The 15023-nt window shown below is 45.2% G+C and overlaps 1 protein-coding gene across 1 annotated transcript in view; it reads left to right on the top strand.

The window, feature by feature from the left end:
• Positions 1–14595, top strand: part of kiaa1328 (KIAA1328 ortholog) — a gene marked incomplete at its 3' end in the record, with an annotated part of 65094 nt that extends 50499 nt beyond the window's left edge. Inside the window, 8 exon segments of the mRNA XM_080728388.1 lie at positions 1200–1510; positions 1512–1634; positions 5618–5852; positions 6079–6155; positions 7044–7160; positions 8667–8755; positions 10367–10502; positions 14067–14595. Coding sequence (XP_080584514.1) covers positions 1200–1510; positions 1512–1634; positions 5618–5852; positions 6079–6155; positions 7044–7160; positions 8667–8755; positions 10367–10502; positions 14067–14595 — 1617 coding nt within the window.
• Positions 14596–15023: the final 428 nt, after the last annotated feature.

Below are 15023 nucleotides of genomic sequence, written 5' to 3'. Positions count from 1 at the left end.
AGTGAATCCTTGGACCCAGGGCCCAGGATGTGGTGTGACACCCCTGGTAGTGCAGGTCGGTGGTCTTTCTGTTCGTCTCCTCCTCCTCCAACGTCCTGACCTTGGCTCCTCCTCCTCCCAACGTCCTGACCTTGGCTCCTCCTCCTCCCAACGTCCTGACCTTGGCTCCTCCTCCCAACGTCCTGACCTTGGCTCCTCCTCCTCCCAACGTCCTGACCTTGGCTCCTCCTCCTCCCAACGTCCTGACCTTGGCTCCTCCTCCTCCCAACGTCCTGACCTTGGCTTCACCTGCTCTGCCTCGGCTCCGTCTGAAAAATCTCCATCTTAAACCTCAAAGACCCGGAACGCGCCCGAGTGGTGTTTGATTTTAATCACTTTAACCCTTATTTCTATGCTTTAACTGTTGAAGAATAGCAGATACACAAGCTTGTATCAGATCTGCTATTTTTGAAAAATCGTGAAAATGTGTGCAAGTCTTTGAATGTCTTTGACCCGATCTTTGACCCGACTTCTAAATCCTACCGCTAAAATCAGCTGTTCTCAAACTTTTTCATGTCAAGGACCCCCCAAAATTACAGTTATTTGGCCGCGGACCCCCATCTCAAAATATGTTGTTCCAGGGACCATCCCAGAAGCAAATATTTGAGTTACAAATGTTTGCTTCTAAATAGCTATGTTCGCTTTTAAATAGATATATTCAAAGACTTTTTCAAAAATAGCAGATCTGCTATTTTTCAATAGTTAAAGCATTCAATAATTCCAGGCCTAAATGTCTTAATGCCTTTGGCCCTCGCAGCCTTAAACATCGACAAAGGGAATGTTTAGCCTTTTATGCAGCTGTGATCGCACCGAGGGGTCCGGGGATTATGGATGGAAGTTGCCACGCCATTTTGGCAGAAATTTGGTCGGCGGCACTACCCACACGTTTGGCTGTGTAGCTCATCCCTCGAATGCCTGATGCTTACAAGCTGTACCTTGTTGTAAAGATGATGAATCAACGATAACACTGATATAAAATACAATACAATTTGGTATTATTAAAGGGGAAATATATTGCACCTAAGTCGAGTTTTCTTTCTTTTTGTGCCGAGTATATATATCAATTTGGCTTCCTCAAAAGTTTGAGAGCCGCTGCTGTATGAAGCATTTGTAGGACCGGCCTCCTCAGGTCTTTTCAACAGGTTCTTCTTTTCTTCCAGATGTCCAGTAGTGAGGAGGGTCCCAGCAGGAGGGAGGAGGGTCCCAGCAGACTGGACGGCTCCTACCTGGGCCTCGCCGCCGCTCAGACGGGGAGGTCTCCGGAGGCGGACGCAAGAGGGTCTGCGAACCACCAACACCATCATCATCATCCCCATCATCATCATCATCATCACGCCTCTCTGTCTACCGAGACCCCCCCCTCCTCTGGCAGTGAGAGCCAGGGGTCCGTCACCCCCCCCCCGCCCCAGGAGGGGACGGAGAGGAGGGGGAGGGGGAGGGGGGTGGAGCCAGCAGCCCTCGCCACCGCCGTGTCACTGTGGACCCACCAGACGCTGCTGCTGCAGCGCTGGAGGCCGCGTAGACACACCGCCCCCGCGCAAAGGTCAAAGTGACCGGCACCACCACTGCAACCCTGGACCACAGGGTGACAGGAGGTACGACGCTGTGACCTTTCAGTGGGTTTCATTAACCCATTCAGACCTGGAAAGCCCATATACACTGTTATATAATCTGGTCAATCTTAGTTTTTTATTTTTTTCCCATATTTGGGAAAGGCGATTCAACTGCCTCTGACTTTCCATTATAAAATTAAACTGACATATTTCGAAAAAATATATAAATCAGGGGTCTTCAACAGGGGGTCCTCCAAATCTTTGTGATAGGATCATGTTTTTTTAAGCGGTGAAAGCCGCTTCCAATGAGTGGCTTTGTGTGTCCCACGCCCATATATGATCATTTCAGTCCAGAATGAACAGGTTTTTTCAAAAACAAAATGTGTGTTTCATGTCCATATATGGTCATTTCAGTCCAGAATGAACAGGTTTTATCTGTCCCGTACGTCCAGAATGAATAGGTTTTTTCAAAAACAAAATGTGTGTCCCATGTCCATATATGGCCATTTTAGTTCAGAATGAACAGGTTTTATCTGTCCCGTACGTCCAGAATATGTGTGTAGTGTCCGTCCCGGTCTGATCAATCCTTTTAATCATCCGATCATCAGACGATTAAAAGGATTGGTCAAGCTTCACATGACAATCCGGCCCTCCAGATAAAATCATTCATTCATTCATTCATTCAGAATTCTGTAGCTCTAGACAATTTTATACTCACATTCACCGCTTCACTTCGAACCGAGGTTTGATTTTTACATTAACTACTTGAAACCTAGCACCCCTACTCTGAGTGGAACATTAGCCAAAAATAGCAGATCTACAAGCTCGCGTTGCGAGGTGTAAACACAAGAAGAGCAGACTGAAGTATTTGACGGTTCAAGTGGTTCAATGTCTGAAAATACACATTACTCCAACATGATGACAGTGCTGTCAAACAAGTCTAAAAAAAATCTATGAACATTTTTAATTTGCTACACAATTTTTAAACAATATGTAGTGTGGGGGTCCCTGCTTCATCTCTCTCTCAGCTAAGGGGTCCTTGGTCTGAAAACATTGAAGACCCCTGATATAAATCTTTTATATGATGAGGAAGTAGCAAAACCCACAGAGGCGAAATTAATCTAACATTACAAAAAGGCTTGGGTAAAATGACGGGTTTGAAGAGTTTGTGGGATTAGCCTTAATTTATACTAGTGGTTCTGAGCCAATAAATAAGAAAGCCCCTCATCTGAGACATCAAAGGGGGGGGGGGGGGTGATGATGCAGGAGAAAAGAGATCAAAGGAATTCAGATCAAACACGCTAAAGCTTTTACAAGCAAACATTGTTTGGTTTAAAGGACCGCACAGGACCTCCGTCAATACACTGTATCATTGTCTATTCACAGCCCTCAGCCGTACTGTACTGTACTGTACTGTACTGTACTGTACTGTACTGTACTGTACTGTACTGTATTTGTTGTATGTAAACATATAGCACTGTACCGTTAATGGATTTATTTTTAGTCATCACCACACACACACACACACACACGCACGCACGCACGCACGCACGCACGCACGCACGCACGCACGCATTGCACGCACGCACGCACGCACGCACACACACACCACACATCACACATGAGTGTTTCAGGTAAATCGTGTCATCAGGAGGGAGACGAGCCCTTTTTAGACCTTTTTATGCCAATAAGACCCTGATCTAAGCCAATGGCATCAGACCCTGATCTAAGCCAATGGCATCAGACCCTGATCTAAGCCAATGGCAGACAGACCCTGATCTAAGCCAATGGCATCAGACCCTGATCTAAGCCAATGGCAAAAAAAGGCTAAAATGCCAGAATTTTGAGTCAATGTAAACATTGTCTAATCAATAAAAAATGCTTAGATTTGAGTAAAGTTTGTTTTTGAGAATATCTAACTTGAATGTATTTATTTAAAAGCTTGAGCCCTATTGGAAAATGGTCAAAAATAGCCGATCTACAAGCTCAGTGTATTTCATTCTTTTGGGAATGTCCAAAACATAATGGGCAGAAAGGTTGAACGTGTTAAAAGAAATCGGGTGCGCAACTGCCGCTAACCGATAAATCGTCGAAAAAGTCAAATAACGGTCGATATATATCTCTATATAAAGAAGAATAAAACTATTTTACCCACTTCTTCACTAGCCTGACCAGCCAGCCTCATGCTGTGCATTCACTCACTCCTTCCTTCCCACAACATGAGTCTGGACCTTGGGCTATAGGCAGCTTGACAAGTGGCCGGGAGTACAATCAGCATAGCAAAACAAGTGGGTTTGGCTGCAGACCACAGCAGATTAGGGGGCGGATTGTGTGAGGGATGCTATTGGATAGTATGAGAATGACTCAATCCGCCCCCTGGAATCTCAATCCACCCCCTATGACGTTGCACGGACGGGGCACCCTCCTGATGGAGGAAGTTCCCACTTTGCTCTGGAGAGTTTTTCAAAGGAGGGAGGGGGGGAGAGAGCCAGGGAGCCTGGAGCTCGGAGCTCCAGGGCCCAGGGGCCGGCCCCTCGCCGCTCGAGGCCGACCTTGGGGCACTCTCGGTGGGGCAGGCCGGCGACGGCGCTGCCCCCCCGGCCCTGGAGCTCCGGAGGTGGTCGAGTATGCTGGTGCTGGGCGGAAAGTGGCCCAGATGGGTGTCTCTACTCGGGTTTGGGATGCAAAAGGTGGTCCCTGGTTCTCTGGAGGTCCCGGGGACCCCCTGAGCTTGTCTCCCCTGCCCCTGCCTTTTAGTGTTAGTCAGTGCTTAAAGTGGGCACTGAGCCAGGGAGCCTGGAGCTCGGAGCTCCAGAGCACCAGGGCCGACCCTCCACACCCTCTAGGCCGACTAGGGGCTCCCTCCTCGGCCACACTCCACCCAGCGCCGGCCTCTATACCAGCAAGCTCCATGGGGACCTGTGGATATTCTGGACTTAGAAAAAATCTCGCATCTATAGCAGATACCCAAGCTCGCCAAACGCTTTAGGCTCCTATTCAACCGCCCTTTGGGCCTCGCGCTCGAGCCTGGTACCGTCGGAACCGGCTCGCCGCCCCGCACACGATGGTGCCATCGCGGACCCCCGCGGACCCCCAGGGCCGGCGCCAGGCCCCGAAAACTGGGCCTGGCGACCTCCAGGGACCACCGGGGACCACCAGCGGCGGTCCCCGGTGGTCCCTGGCGGGCCTCCGAGCACCGCCGCCCGGGGACCCCCTCCAGGGACCCCCCGGGCCCACCAGCCGTTTTTCTTCTAAGTCCAGCAGGACTCTGAAACATTTCCCTCACAAGCCGTTTTTCTTCTAAGTCCAGCAGGACTCAGAAGAAAAACGGCTTATCAGTTTTTCTTCTAAGTCCAGCAGGACTCTGAAACATTTCCCTCACCAGACTTCCGCCCCGTCCGTGCAACGTCATAGGGGGTGGATTGAGATTCCAGGGGGCGGATTGAGTCATTCTCATACTATCCAATAGCATCCCTCACACAATCCGCCCCCCTAATCTGTGGTCTGCAGCCAGACATGTCTCTAGCAAAACATCTCTCAGCGAGTCGGAAGAACGACAAACAAACACCTCTTTTCGGCCGATGAACTCCGCTAGCGCATACTCCTGTTCCTTTTTAATTGTTTTAATTGATTCCAACTCTGAAATAACTTCACTTATTGCTTGTTTTATTGTTTCAGCGTTAACTGTTACACTTGTTGCATCGAGGGCAGCCATGTTGTTTTGAAAATGCAGCAGCAAGCATCTACGTCACCAACACGGACCAATCAGGGGAAGCTTTTCACTTGTTGTGCGGACAGCAGTTGAAACGCAGTCACTGATTGGCCCCGATCAGAAAATGATGGGGGCCAACTTCTCATACTCGGTGTCAATCTGCTGAAGTCCAGACCTCATACTGTGGGGAGGAGGAATGAGTGAACGCAGTATGAGGGCTACTTCTTTACACCTGTAACCTACAGTAGGTAATATGTCTGACAATGAAGTTGATTCTGATTCTAAATAATAAACACATCCACCCTACTCCCAGGCTGCCCCCTGGTGGTGAGACTGTGGTGGTCCCGGCAGCGGGGGATGACGGGGCCCTCCTGGGCCCCCAGGATGACGGGGCCCTCCTGGGCCCCCAGGATGACGGGGCCCTCTTGGGCCCCCAGGATGACGGGGCCCTGACCACGGCCCTCCTGGGCCCCCAGGGATGGGAGGAGAAGAGGCACCAGCTGCTGATGACCAAGATGCAGCTGGAGGTGGAGCGGGAGAGGCTGCAGGTAGAATGTAATATCCATTGTACTTTTGATTAGCAAATGAGTGGCACCATTTGAAAATGAATTTAAGCACAATTTAAATGTAATCCTTAACTTTAAAACCACCAATAAAATAATCAAAGATTATAAAATAATCAATCATTATTTTATTCCAATAAATCTACTAAAAATCTAAAGGGAAAAGTTATTTTCAATGAAATAAACTTAAATTGGACCCTGCTCTTTCCAGGTCCGCCTGGCCCAGCAGGAGGCTCGGCTCATCACACAGAACCAGCAGCTCCGACAGGAACGCCTCCACTACACCAGGTAAAAAACCCCAGGACTAAAGTTCATTCGTCCTCCTGGCCCCCAAACTGGAACTAAGAACCACCTCCCTGGCTTCCACCGTGGACTGAAGACTCACCTCTTGAGACAACACCTAAACCCATAGCTCTACTGTAACACTCCCCTTCCCTCAATGACCACACATGAAGCTAGATAGCATTTTTACGTTTTAGAAAAGTTTTCTTACTGATTAGATGCGTGGTCTACCTATGTTATTATTATTTTCTAGATGCATTTCTCCTATGCAGTTGTTATATTGCTGTTGATGTACTGACATATTATCTTGCTTATTGTATTTCCTGCTTATTGTAAGTCACTTTGGATTAAAAGTGTCTGCTAAATGCCTAAACTGTAAACTGTAATGTTAACCAGACTACATTACCCAGAATACAACAGGTAATGTTAACCACCAACCAGTCTTACTTTTGTAATCGAAAAATGTTTGTCGACTACCTTTTTTCACTGATGAAAACTAAATAAAAACTAAGCTCTGAGGACTAAAACTAAAACAATGTTAATGACAATTTCATCAACAAATAAAAACTAGACTAAAATGTCAGGGAGGGGCTACCGGAGAAGAGATCCAGTAGAACTAAAAGACAAGTCATTTTATGTTTGGTTGCACTGGGGTGTTGCACTCTGAAAATAGCAGATCTACACGCTTGCAGTTGTGAGCTTGTAGATTGGCTAATGCCAGCATGCAATCAAGTATAAAACGACGCCACCAAGACCCGGGAAAAAAAATCAAAGACAAAATCAACTGTAAAATGTCTAAAACTGAAACATTTCAGTTGACTAAAACTAAAGTAAATTGTATTGAAAAGGCAGACTAAATCAATCCTGATCTGTTTGTCTCTGTTTCTCTGTCAGGTTTCAACTGGCCACTCAAGGTGAGCCTGGCAGCTCAGCCAATAGAAACGCAGGGTCACAGCCAGCCAATAGAAACGCAGAACCAGAGGATCCGTCTGGATGCCTTGTACTTTCCAGGTCAACACACACACGCGCACGCGCACGCACGCACGCACGCATGCGCGCACACGCACACACACATGCACACTAGGGCATTCACCAAATATTGGAATATTTGAATATCAAAGTCACTATTCGATGTTGTTCACCGAAGCCGAATATTCGCTTATTATTATAATTTTTGTATAGTTTTTTTTTTATTGTTTTTTGAGCTTGAGAAAGGTCTCACGACCGAAACGTTGCTCCATATTGAATACATTCTCTGAAACGTACAAGCGGCAGTGTGCGGGTCAATCTGTAATCTGTCGACTCAGATCTGATCTCCTAAATGTTTTGTTACCCACGCACCTGCTAGAGAGGAACTGAGTGTGCCAAAGCCTTCTCTTCATAAACCAGCAGAGTTGCATCTACAAATACATTAATAAATCAATACCACAATGATTGTTATATGAATTTTGCCACCACAAGTGATGTGAATATGTATTGTCTCTGTGTGCTGCAGGCAGTGTGAGGAAGTATTGTGTCTGTGTGCTAGGGCATTAACGACTTGTGATGTTTGCAAGACGACTCGACTCAGTTAAAAGTTGAGTTGAACTCGACTTTATCATTAACAGTTTGGCTGCTCTTGGTAGCCAAACACGTTCACAGACGAGATAAGGTTTCCATGGTAACCCGCATCTCAGACGCTTGCTACGGGTGCTGGTGAAAGAAAAAACTGCATACGTCATGACGCAATGCAGCCAGAAGCAACCGAGAGCGGCCATTATCCATTGACTCCTATTCTATACTGAAACATAAAAACGGCTTTATCTCGAAATAAGGTGCAAATAACGCCGAGGAGGCCGAGATCAGCTTGTCTTCACGGCGACACTATGCCGTGATGGTCGGCCCCGGTTAGGATTTTAGTTTTCGCGACCGTTTGTAAACAAACAGATCTCCTTCCTGGATCGTCAGTGTACACCCACGTGCACACGCACGGAGCTTCCGGGGCTCTTCAAAATAAAGCGCAAGTGAATGGTGGCGTCCTGAGTGTTAATGACGTCATCACATCACACACAGGGGGTCCCCAGATGATTAACTTAATGTGCAACATTGTTTTCTCACTCAACAGTAAACAAACCAACATACAGTTTAAGTGTATAGAGGGTATCTGCACATTTCTAAAGTGACAATTTAAGGACCTTTTAATGCCTCTAAAATGACAAATTAAACATTGTCCAAATTGTCAAATATATAGAGGCAGAAATTGTGAAAATAGCAGATCTACATGCTCACAACGCTTCGCATCGCGAGGCGTTGTGAGCATGTAGATCTGCTATTTTCAGAATAGAACCATGTTATACTAAATGTAATGTAGCACTGTAATATTGGATCATTCTGTCCTTGACAATAACCTACTGTTTGAATGCTATACAGACGCACACATGGAGCAAAAAATAATGATAGAATGATAGAGAAAAAATACAAAAGATTTTATTTTTCCAACTTTTTCGTTAATGCGCTAGTATGTATTGTGTACTGCAGGCAGTGTGAGGAAGTAATGCTTACCAACGGAGACGCACGTCCAACGTCAGCCCAGCCTCCTCCTGCACATGTTGCCGTCTGCAGTCATGGTAAGTTCTATAAGCCACATCCTCAGTCATGGTACGTTCTATAAGCCACATCCTCAGTCATGGTAAGTTCTTCTAGCCCCACATCCTCAGTCATGGTAAGTTCTATAAGCCACATCCTCAGTCATGGTAAGTTCTTCTAGCACCACATCCTCAGTCATGGTACGTTCTATAAGCCACATCCTCAGTCATGGTAAGTTCTTCTAGCCCCACATCCTCAGTCATGGTAAGTTCTTCTAGCCCCACATCCTCAGTCATGGTAAGTTCTAGCACCACACCCTCAGTCGGCTGTTAAAGTTGTGTTGAAAAGGCTTTTTTGTACATTTGTACATATTTTGAAGTTTCGGTGTGAGACGTTGTCTCAACCAACAAAGAGTAGTGACTGCGATCAGAACCAGTGGTGGAAAAAGTACACAGATGTTTTAACTATGATCTTTTAAAGGAATATTTCACTTTCAAAAATACTTTTTGTCATTTTATCTTCTAATCAGGCTTTTATGAACACCCTGAACAGTTTTTAATTAGCTTGATTCAGTATTTATATATTTGATGTAAATGTTATCAGGAGGCTTGATCCAGAGCCGCTCCCCACACACACCCACTGTAACTTCAAACTCCATTTAACTCATTGATTGTCCTTTACAAGATGGCCGCCAAGTACCAGGATGCCACCTTCCTAAATTTCTAGTGCACGGATCAATTCTTTCGTGCACGCCCATGCCTAGATCATGCACCTGAGAGAGAAGCCTTCAAAGTCAGACAAAACAAACACTGCCACCTTCCTAAATTTCTAGTGCACGGATCAATTTTTAGTGCACGGATCGTGCACGCCCATGCCTAGATCATGCACCATATGTGGTAGTACCTTTTAACAGCTTTCAAACTAAAAAAATTAAAATCCGCTTGGAAATCCGTTCAGGCATTCATGAGATAGAAGCCTTCAAAGTCAGACAAAACAAACATTTTGCCATTTTGAAAGATGTGTTTGTTATGGGGCTAAACATGCAATTTCGCGATTGCGATCATGCCTAATACATTTTAGGCATTTTTGGAATTTCTTTTATATTTTTTTTTTCCCAAATGGCTGCCAACTCGGGAAACTCGGGCTGTGGCAGCCTAGGACTTTCTGGTGACTCATACTACCCTCCTAATACGTGAGCAAGCCGTGTTTTTTCCATAACTTTTTTCATTTATTATTAAAATTTCTTTGGGAAAATGAAAAATAAATGAAAAAATTAATTATTAAAAATAAATGAAAAAAGTTATCGAAAAAACACGGCCTGCTCACATATCAGTTCCTTGGCCTGAAAACGTTGAGGACCCCTGGCCTACAGTATATACATTCTTGTAGACAAAATCAACTGCGGATTTAGTCTAAATCTAAAATCTAAAGATATTTAGTCTAAATCTAAAATCTTAAGATATTTAGTCTAAATCTAAAATCTTAAGATATTTAGTCTAAATATAAAATCTTAAGATATTTAGTCTAAATCTAAAATCTTAAGATATTTAGTCTAAATCTAAAATCTTAAGATATTTAGTCGACTAGAACTAAAATAAATGTTATTCAAAAGACTGACTAAAACTAAATGAAAATCTGCTCTCACTTTGAAGGTATCGTCCCTTCAACCGTTCCAACAGAGGACTCTCATCGCTCCAAAGCAGACATGGCCACTTCTCCTGCTGTGCCCACTGGCAGCTTTGAGAGGACCACCTCAGTGCCCGCGATGCCGGGGACCCCTGAAGCGAGGTAACAAACACACCAACACAGAACATGACTGAAGCTATACTAAACGTTAACAGTGCAGATATGCAGCAGCATGGTTTCTTATCTCTTTTGATAATGTTATGACCAGGGGTGTAGTTGTTGTCCCCATTTAAAATGAAGCAAACACAGAACTAAAAGTTCCTATGATTGGCCACTAGTTGTGCTGTTCTGGTACCAGAAGCAACATGTTCTCCATAGGATTCCATTCATTTCCCCAAAACTTTTACATTTGATTTTCTACCTTAATAAACATTGTCATAATTACTTTATGGTTCCTGTCGCTAGTTTAAAGCCTTGTTTCAATCACCATGATATGCATTTTGTGAAAATAAAGTCCAATTTATGTTATATTTGATGTTAAAGCAGGGTATGCTATAGGAGGGGCTTGTGATCATAGGCGTGTGATGATTCTTCTTCATGTGCTTTATTTTCGGCAAACTCTGCTCAAGACAATGTCCCATGTATCCCTGCGGTTGCACGTGACCGTTGGCAGCCAATAGCATTCGAGATGGTACCATTTCTACCAACGAACGTTGATTTCTACAATGATGGCGTCACTCATACAACGGCCAAAAAAGCTTCATTTGCGCAGCATAGAAACCAACGGCTTTCCACCGTCCATATTTTCTTACAGTCTATGGTTATGACTCGAGTGATGTCATCTTGAACTAAAATTAGATTTGACCAATCCTGAGATTCATGGAGTTGCTTACTAAATGACATTGTGATGACTTGGGGTGTGTGTGTGTACAGTAGCAGCAGCTCCCGTAACTAGAGATGGACCGATTGCAAAATTCTTGGCCGATACCGATCCCCCGGGTTTTATGAAGGTCTGACCTGCCAAATCCGATACCGACTTCTTTAGCTAAGAACTAGAAAATAGCGTTGCTCTAATACCCTTTTTTCCCCCCTTCTTTTTGGAGACAACATTGACACAGGATTATGGAATATATCCTTACATTGCAAAGGTAATCAGCACCATCTGTATTCTGTAGGCTGCCACTAAGAAGACTGGCTGCTACTTGCTAATGTTTACTTTAGTCACAGGACCAGAGCATCATGCTGTGCAGTGCCATGGACACAATCGGCATAAAACCGGTAATTATGTCAGTGACCTGCCGGTCACTGATTCGGCCTGTTTGATATCATACCTGCAGATTTTTGATATTGGCCGATTCCGATTTCCATCCCTACCCGTAACGTTAGTCTCAAATCTGGAGCTTATATAAACAATAATGGTGGCGGGATCACTTCTTTGGTGGTTTTCTCAGCCTGGATCTACTTTCTCTGTTTCTATGTCTGAAAACTGATGCAAACAGAGGGGGAGGAGGAGCCTCTCGCTCTGTAATGGCAGCCCCCATAATGTTGTGGATTTTTTCACTGCTCCGTGAGCAATGCAGCCGTCTTTTATACAAGACTGCAATAGGAAATAATGGATGGCTATTTTTCTATAAATTATTTTTATCCCACGATTTTGGAACCCATTTTCACCCAGTGCCAATTGCCTATGTAATCCTGGGCTCTGCTCTCCCTCTGTCACGCCTGGGGAGACAACGGACTGACCTCATGCTTCCTTCAATGCATGAGTATTCCAAGTTGTTTCTTTTCACCTGACAGGGGGGATTTTCCCCGGGATGGACGTAGCACGTGGAAGGAACACGTTATTCCAACCAGTTCCTTTCCCCTCCATCCGGCAAAAGAGTTAATGTCCTACTTGATGATCAGCTTCACACCAAAGTAGCAGATCTACAAGCTCGAGCTTGTAGATCTGCTACTTTTGAGTTTGAATCCTGTAAAGTACCAGTCTTGGACATCGAGAGGATAATGCTAGATCAGGGGTCTTTAACAGGGGGTCCGGGACCCCTAGGGGGTCCTCAGAGTTACTATAGGGGTCCTCCAAATCTTTGAGTGATAGAAACTTTTTTTTCGTCCTTATTCTGAGAACTTTAGCCACTGCGAGGCGTTGTGAGCTTGTAGGTCTGCTATTTTTGGCAAAGAGCTTTGGTGTTGAGGGGTAAAAGAGCAGACTAAGTACAGAGTGAAAGGTCAAGTTTATTAAGTATTGACGGTTCAAGTGGTTAAATATCTGAAAACACAAATTGACATGAATCCAAAATACACTGATGATTGTGCTGTCAAACAATGGAAAACTATATGGAATCTATTAACAGGTTGTGGGGGTCCCTGCTTCATCTCTCTCTCAGCTAAGGGGTCCTTGGCCGGAAAACGTTGAAGACCCCTGCCCTGACATAGAGCGGATAATGCAGTATCTCTGTGTCTGAAACACACTGTGCCTGCCTGCAGTGTGGGGAGGGCCCGGCTTCTCCCCCGGACAACAATGAGAAAGCAGCACATTAGCAGCGCTGCAGGGACCCAGTAGTCTACGTCCTGCGAGAGCCACAAAACCTGAATGGATTTCCTTCAGGCTTAACGAGTTGCTGCTGCACAAACATGATGGAGCAGGGCTTGAAGGGAAGGTGTTTCCATCACTGCAGCTTAATGCCAGAGACGGAGTCGGTGTTGGAAGGAAGGTTTTATAATCACGATTATTCTACGTTTAAGTTGGTAAGTGGTTGGTAATGGGGCAAAAACATTACCACCAATAATGTATTACTCAACAGCTCAAGAACAGATAGTTGGATTTGTCATGAAACTTGGTGAGCTGCTCAAAGATGCTGTGTCAAAGATCACTCATGGTCAAACTGGAGAACAGATTTACATAGTTTTGTGAAACCTGCCCAGAAGAACAGATTAACCTTTGAGTCAGAAGTTCAAAATCATATTTTTTTCTTCTTTCTTGCTTTTTGTGCTTTATATTTTTCATAAATGAATGTCCTACTTGATCAAACTACAGCCTCACACAACGATAACAAAAGTAGCAGAAGTACAGCAGATCTTCAAGTGACACGGTTTGAGCTTGTAGATCTGTTATTTTAGTTAATCCTTAAAAGTAACAGTTTTGGACCCCCTGAGTCTTTCCCCGTTTCCTGTCTGTACTATCAACTAGTAAGACGCCTCAGGGCCACTTAGGGCGAGGTCGCGCCACAGTGATGTGGACATCAGGGATCTCCATATATGGGCATAAAAGGGATTTGTTCCCCCTGGCATCACAGGGATCTCTTTAACAGGGCATCATTAATATTGATGACATCAGGGAACTCCATATATGGGCATAAAAGGGATTCTGTTGGTGTGACATCACAGTGACATCAGAGCATGATGTCAGAGCGGCAAACCCATAGACCGTAAAAATGTGTACACGGACACGGACAAGCTGTGACGTTTCTCATAGTAAACGTTTCCCCCAAAATATAAATAAATAAATAATAATATCTAATATATATTTTATACTTATATACTCTGGTCGCTATTATCGTGGCCAGATCTTCTCTCAGTGCTTATCACACACAACGAACAAAACATCGGCGAGCAAAGCCCGATCTTGCGGCAGGTTTTGTCGGCGAGTCGGAGTGCCAAAAATGGTTGTCGACAGCATAATCGGCTCAAAAAGTGGGGCAGTGTGTACGAGACCGTATACGATGGCAGTGTGTACGAGACCGTATACGATGGCAGTGTGTATGAGACCGTATACGATGGCAGTGTGTACGAGACCGTATACGATGGCAGTGTGTACGAGACCGTATACGATGGCAGTGTGTACGAGACTGTATACGATGGCAGTGTGTACGAGACCGTATACGATGGCAGTGTGTACGAGACCGTATACGATGGCAGTGTGTACGAGACCGTATACGATGGCAGTGTGTACGAGACCGTATACGATGGCAGTGTGTACGAGACCGTATACGATGGCAGTGTGTACGAGACCGTATACGATGGCAGTGTGTACGAGACCGTATACGATGGCAGTGTGTACGAGACTGTATACGATGGCAGTGTGTACGAGACCGTATACGATGGCAGTGTGTACGAGACCATATACGATGGCAGTGTGTACGAGACCATATACGATGGCAGTGTGTACGAGACCGTATACGATGGCAGTGTGTACGAGACCGTATACGATGGCAGTGTGTACGAGACCATATACGATGGCGTCACACAGCCAAAATAGCCTGTCTGCAAGGTCACTGCGACGCGTTGTGACCCTGTAGATCTGCTGTTTTCTCTATTTTAGAAAGGTTTTTCACACATTTTCAACGTTTTTGCCTGAAATGACGATCACAAATCAGGGACACCAGGTTGAAAAAAGCAAGTTAAACCGGGTGCATCCCCCCATTCAGACACTAACCCTATACCTAACCTCTATGGAAGTGTCGCAGACCAGGGGTCTTCAACAGGGGGTCCAGGACCCCTAGGGGGTCCTCAGAGTTACTGCGGAGGGTGCGCCAAATCTTTGTGTGATCATGTTTGATCACTTGAACCCGAGCATCCCTATTCTTAGTGGAACGTTAGCCAAAAGATAGCCGATCTACAAGCTCACAACGCCTCGCGCTGCGAGCCGTTGTGAGCTTGTAGATCAGCTATTTTTTGGCACAGAGG

The sequence above is a fragment of the Nannobrachium achirus genome, assembly GCF_963921795.1.
Source record: "Nannobrachium achirus genome assembly, chromosome: 6".
Classification (NCBI taxonomy): Eukaryota; Metazoa; Chordata; class Actinopteri; order Myctophiformes; family Myctophidae; genus Nannobrachium; species Nannobrachium achirus.
The sequence above is the reverse complement of the archived record's forward strand: the minus strand, read 5'-3'. Positions and strand labels throughout refer to the sequence as shown.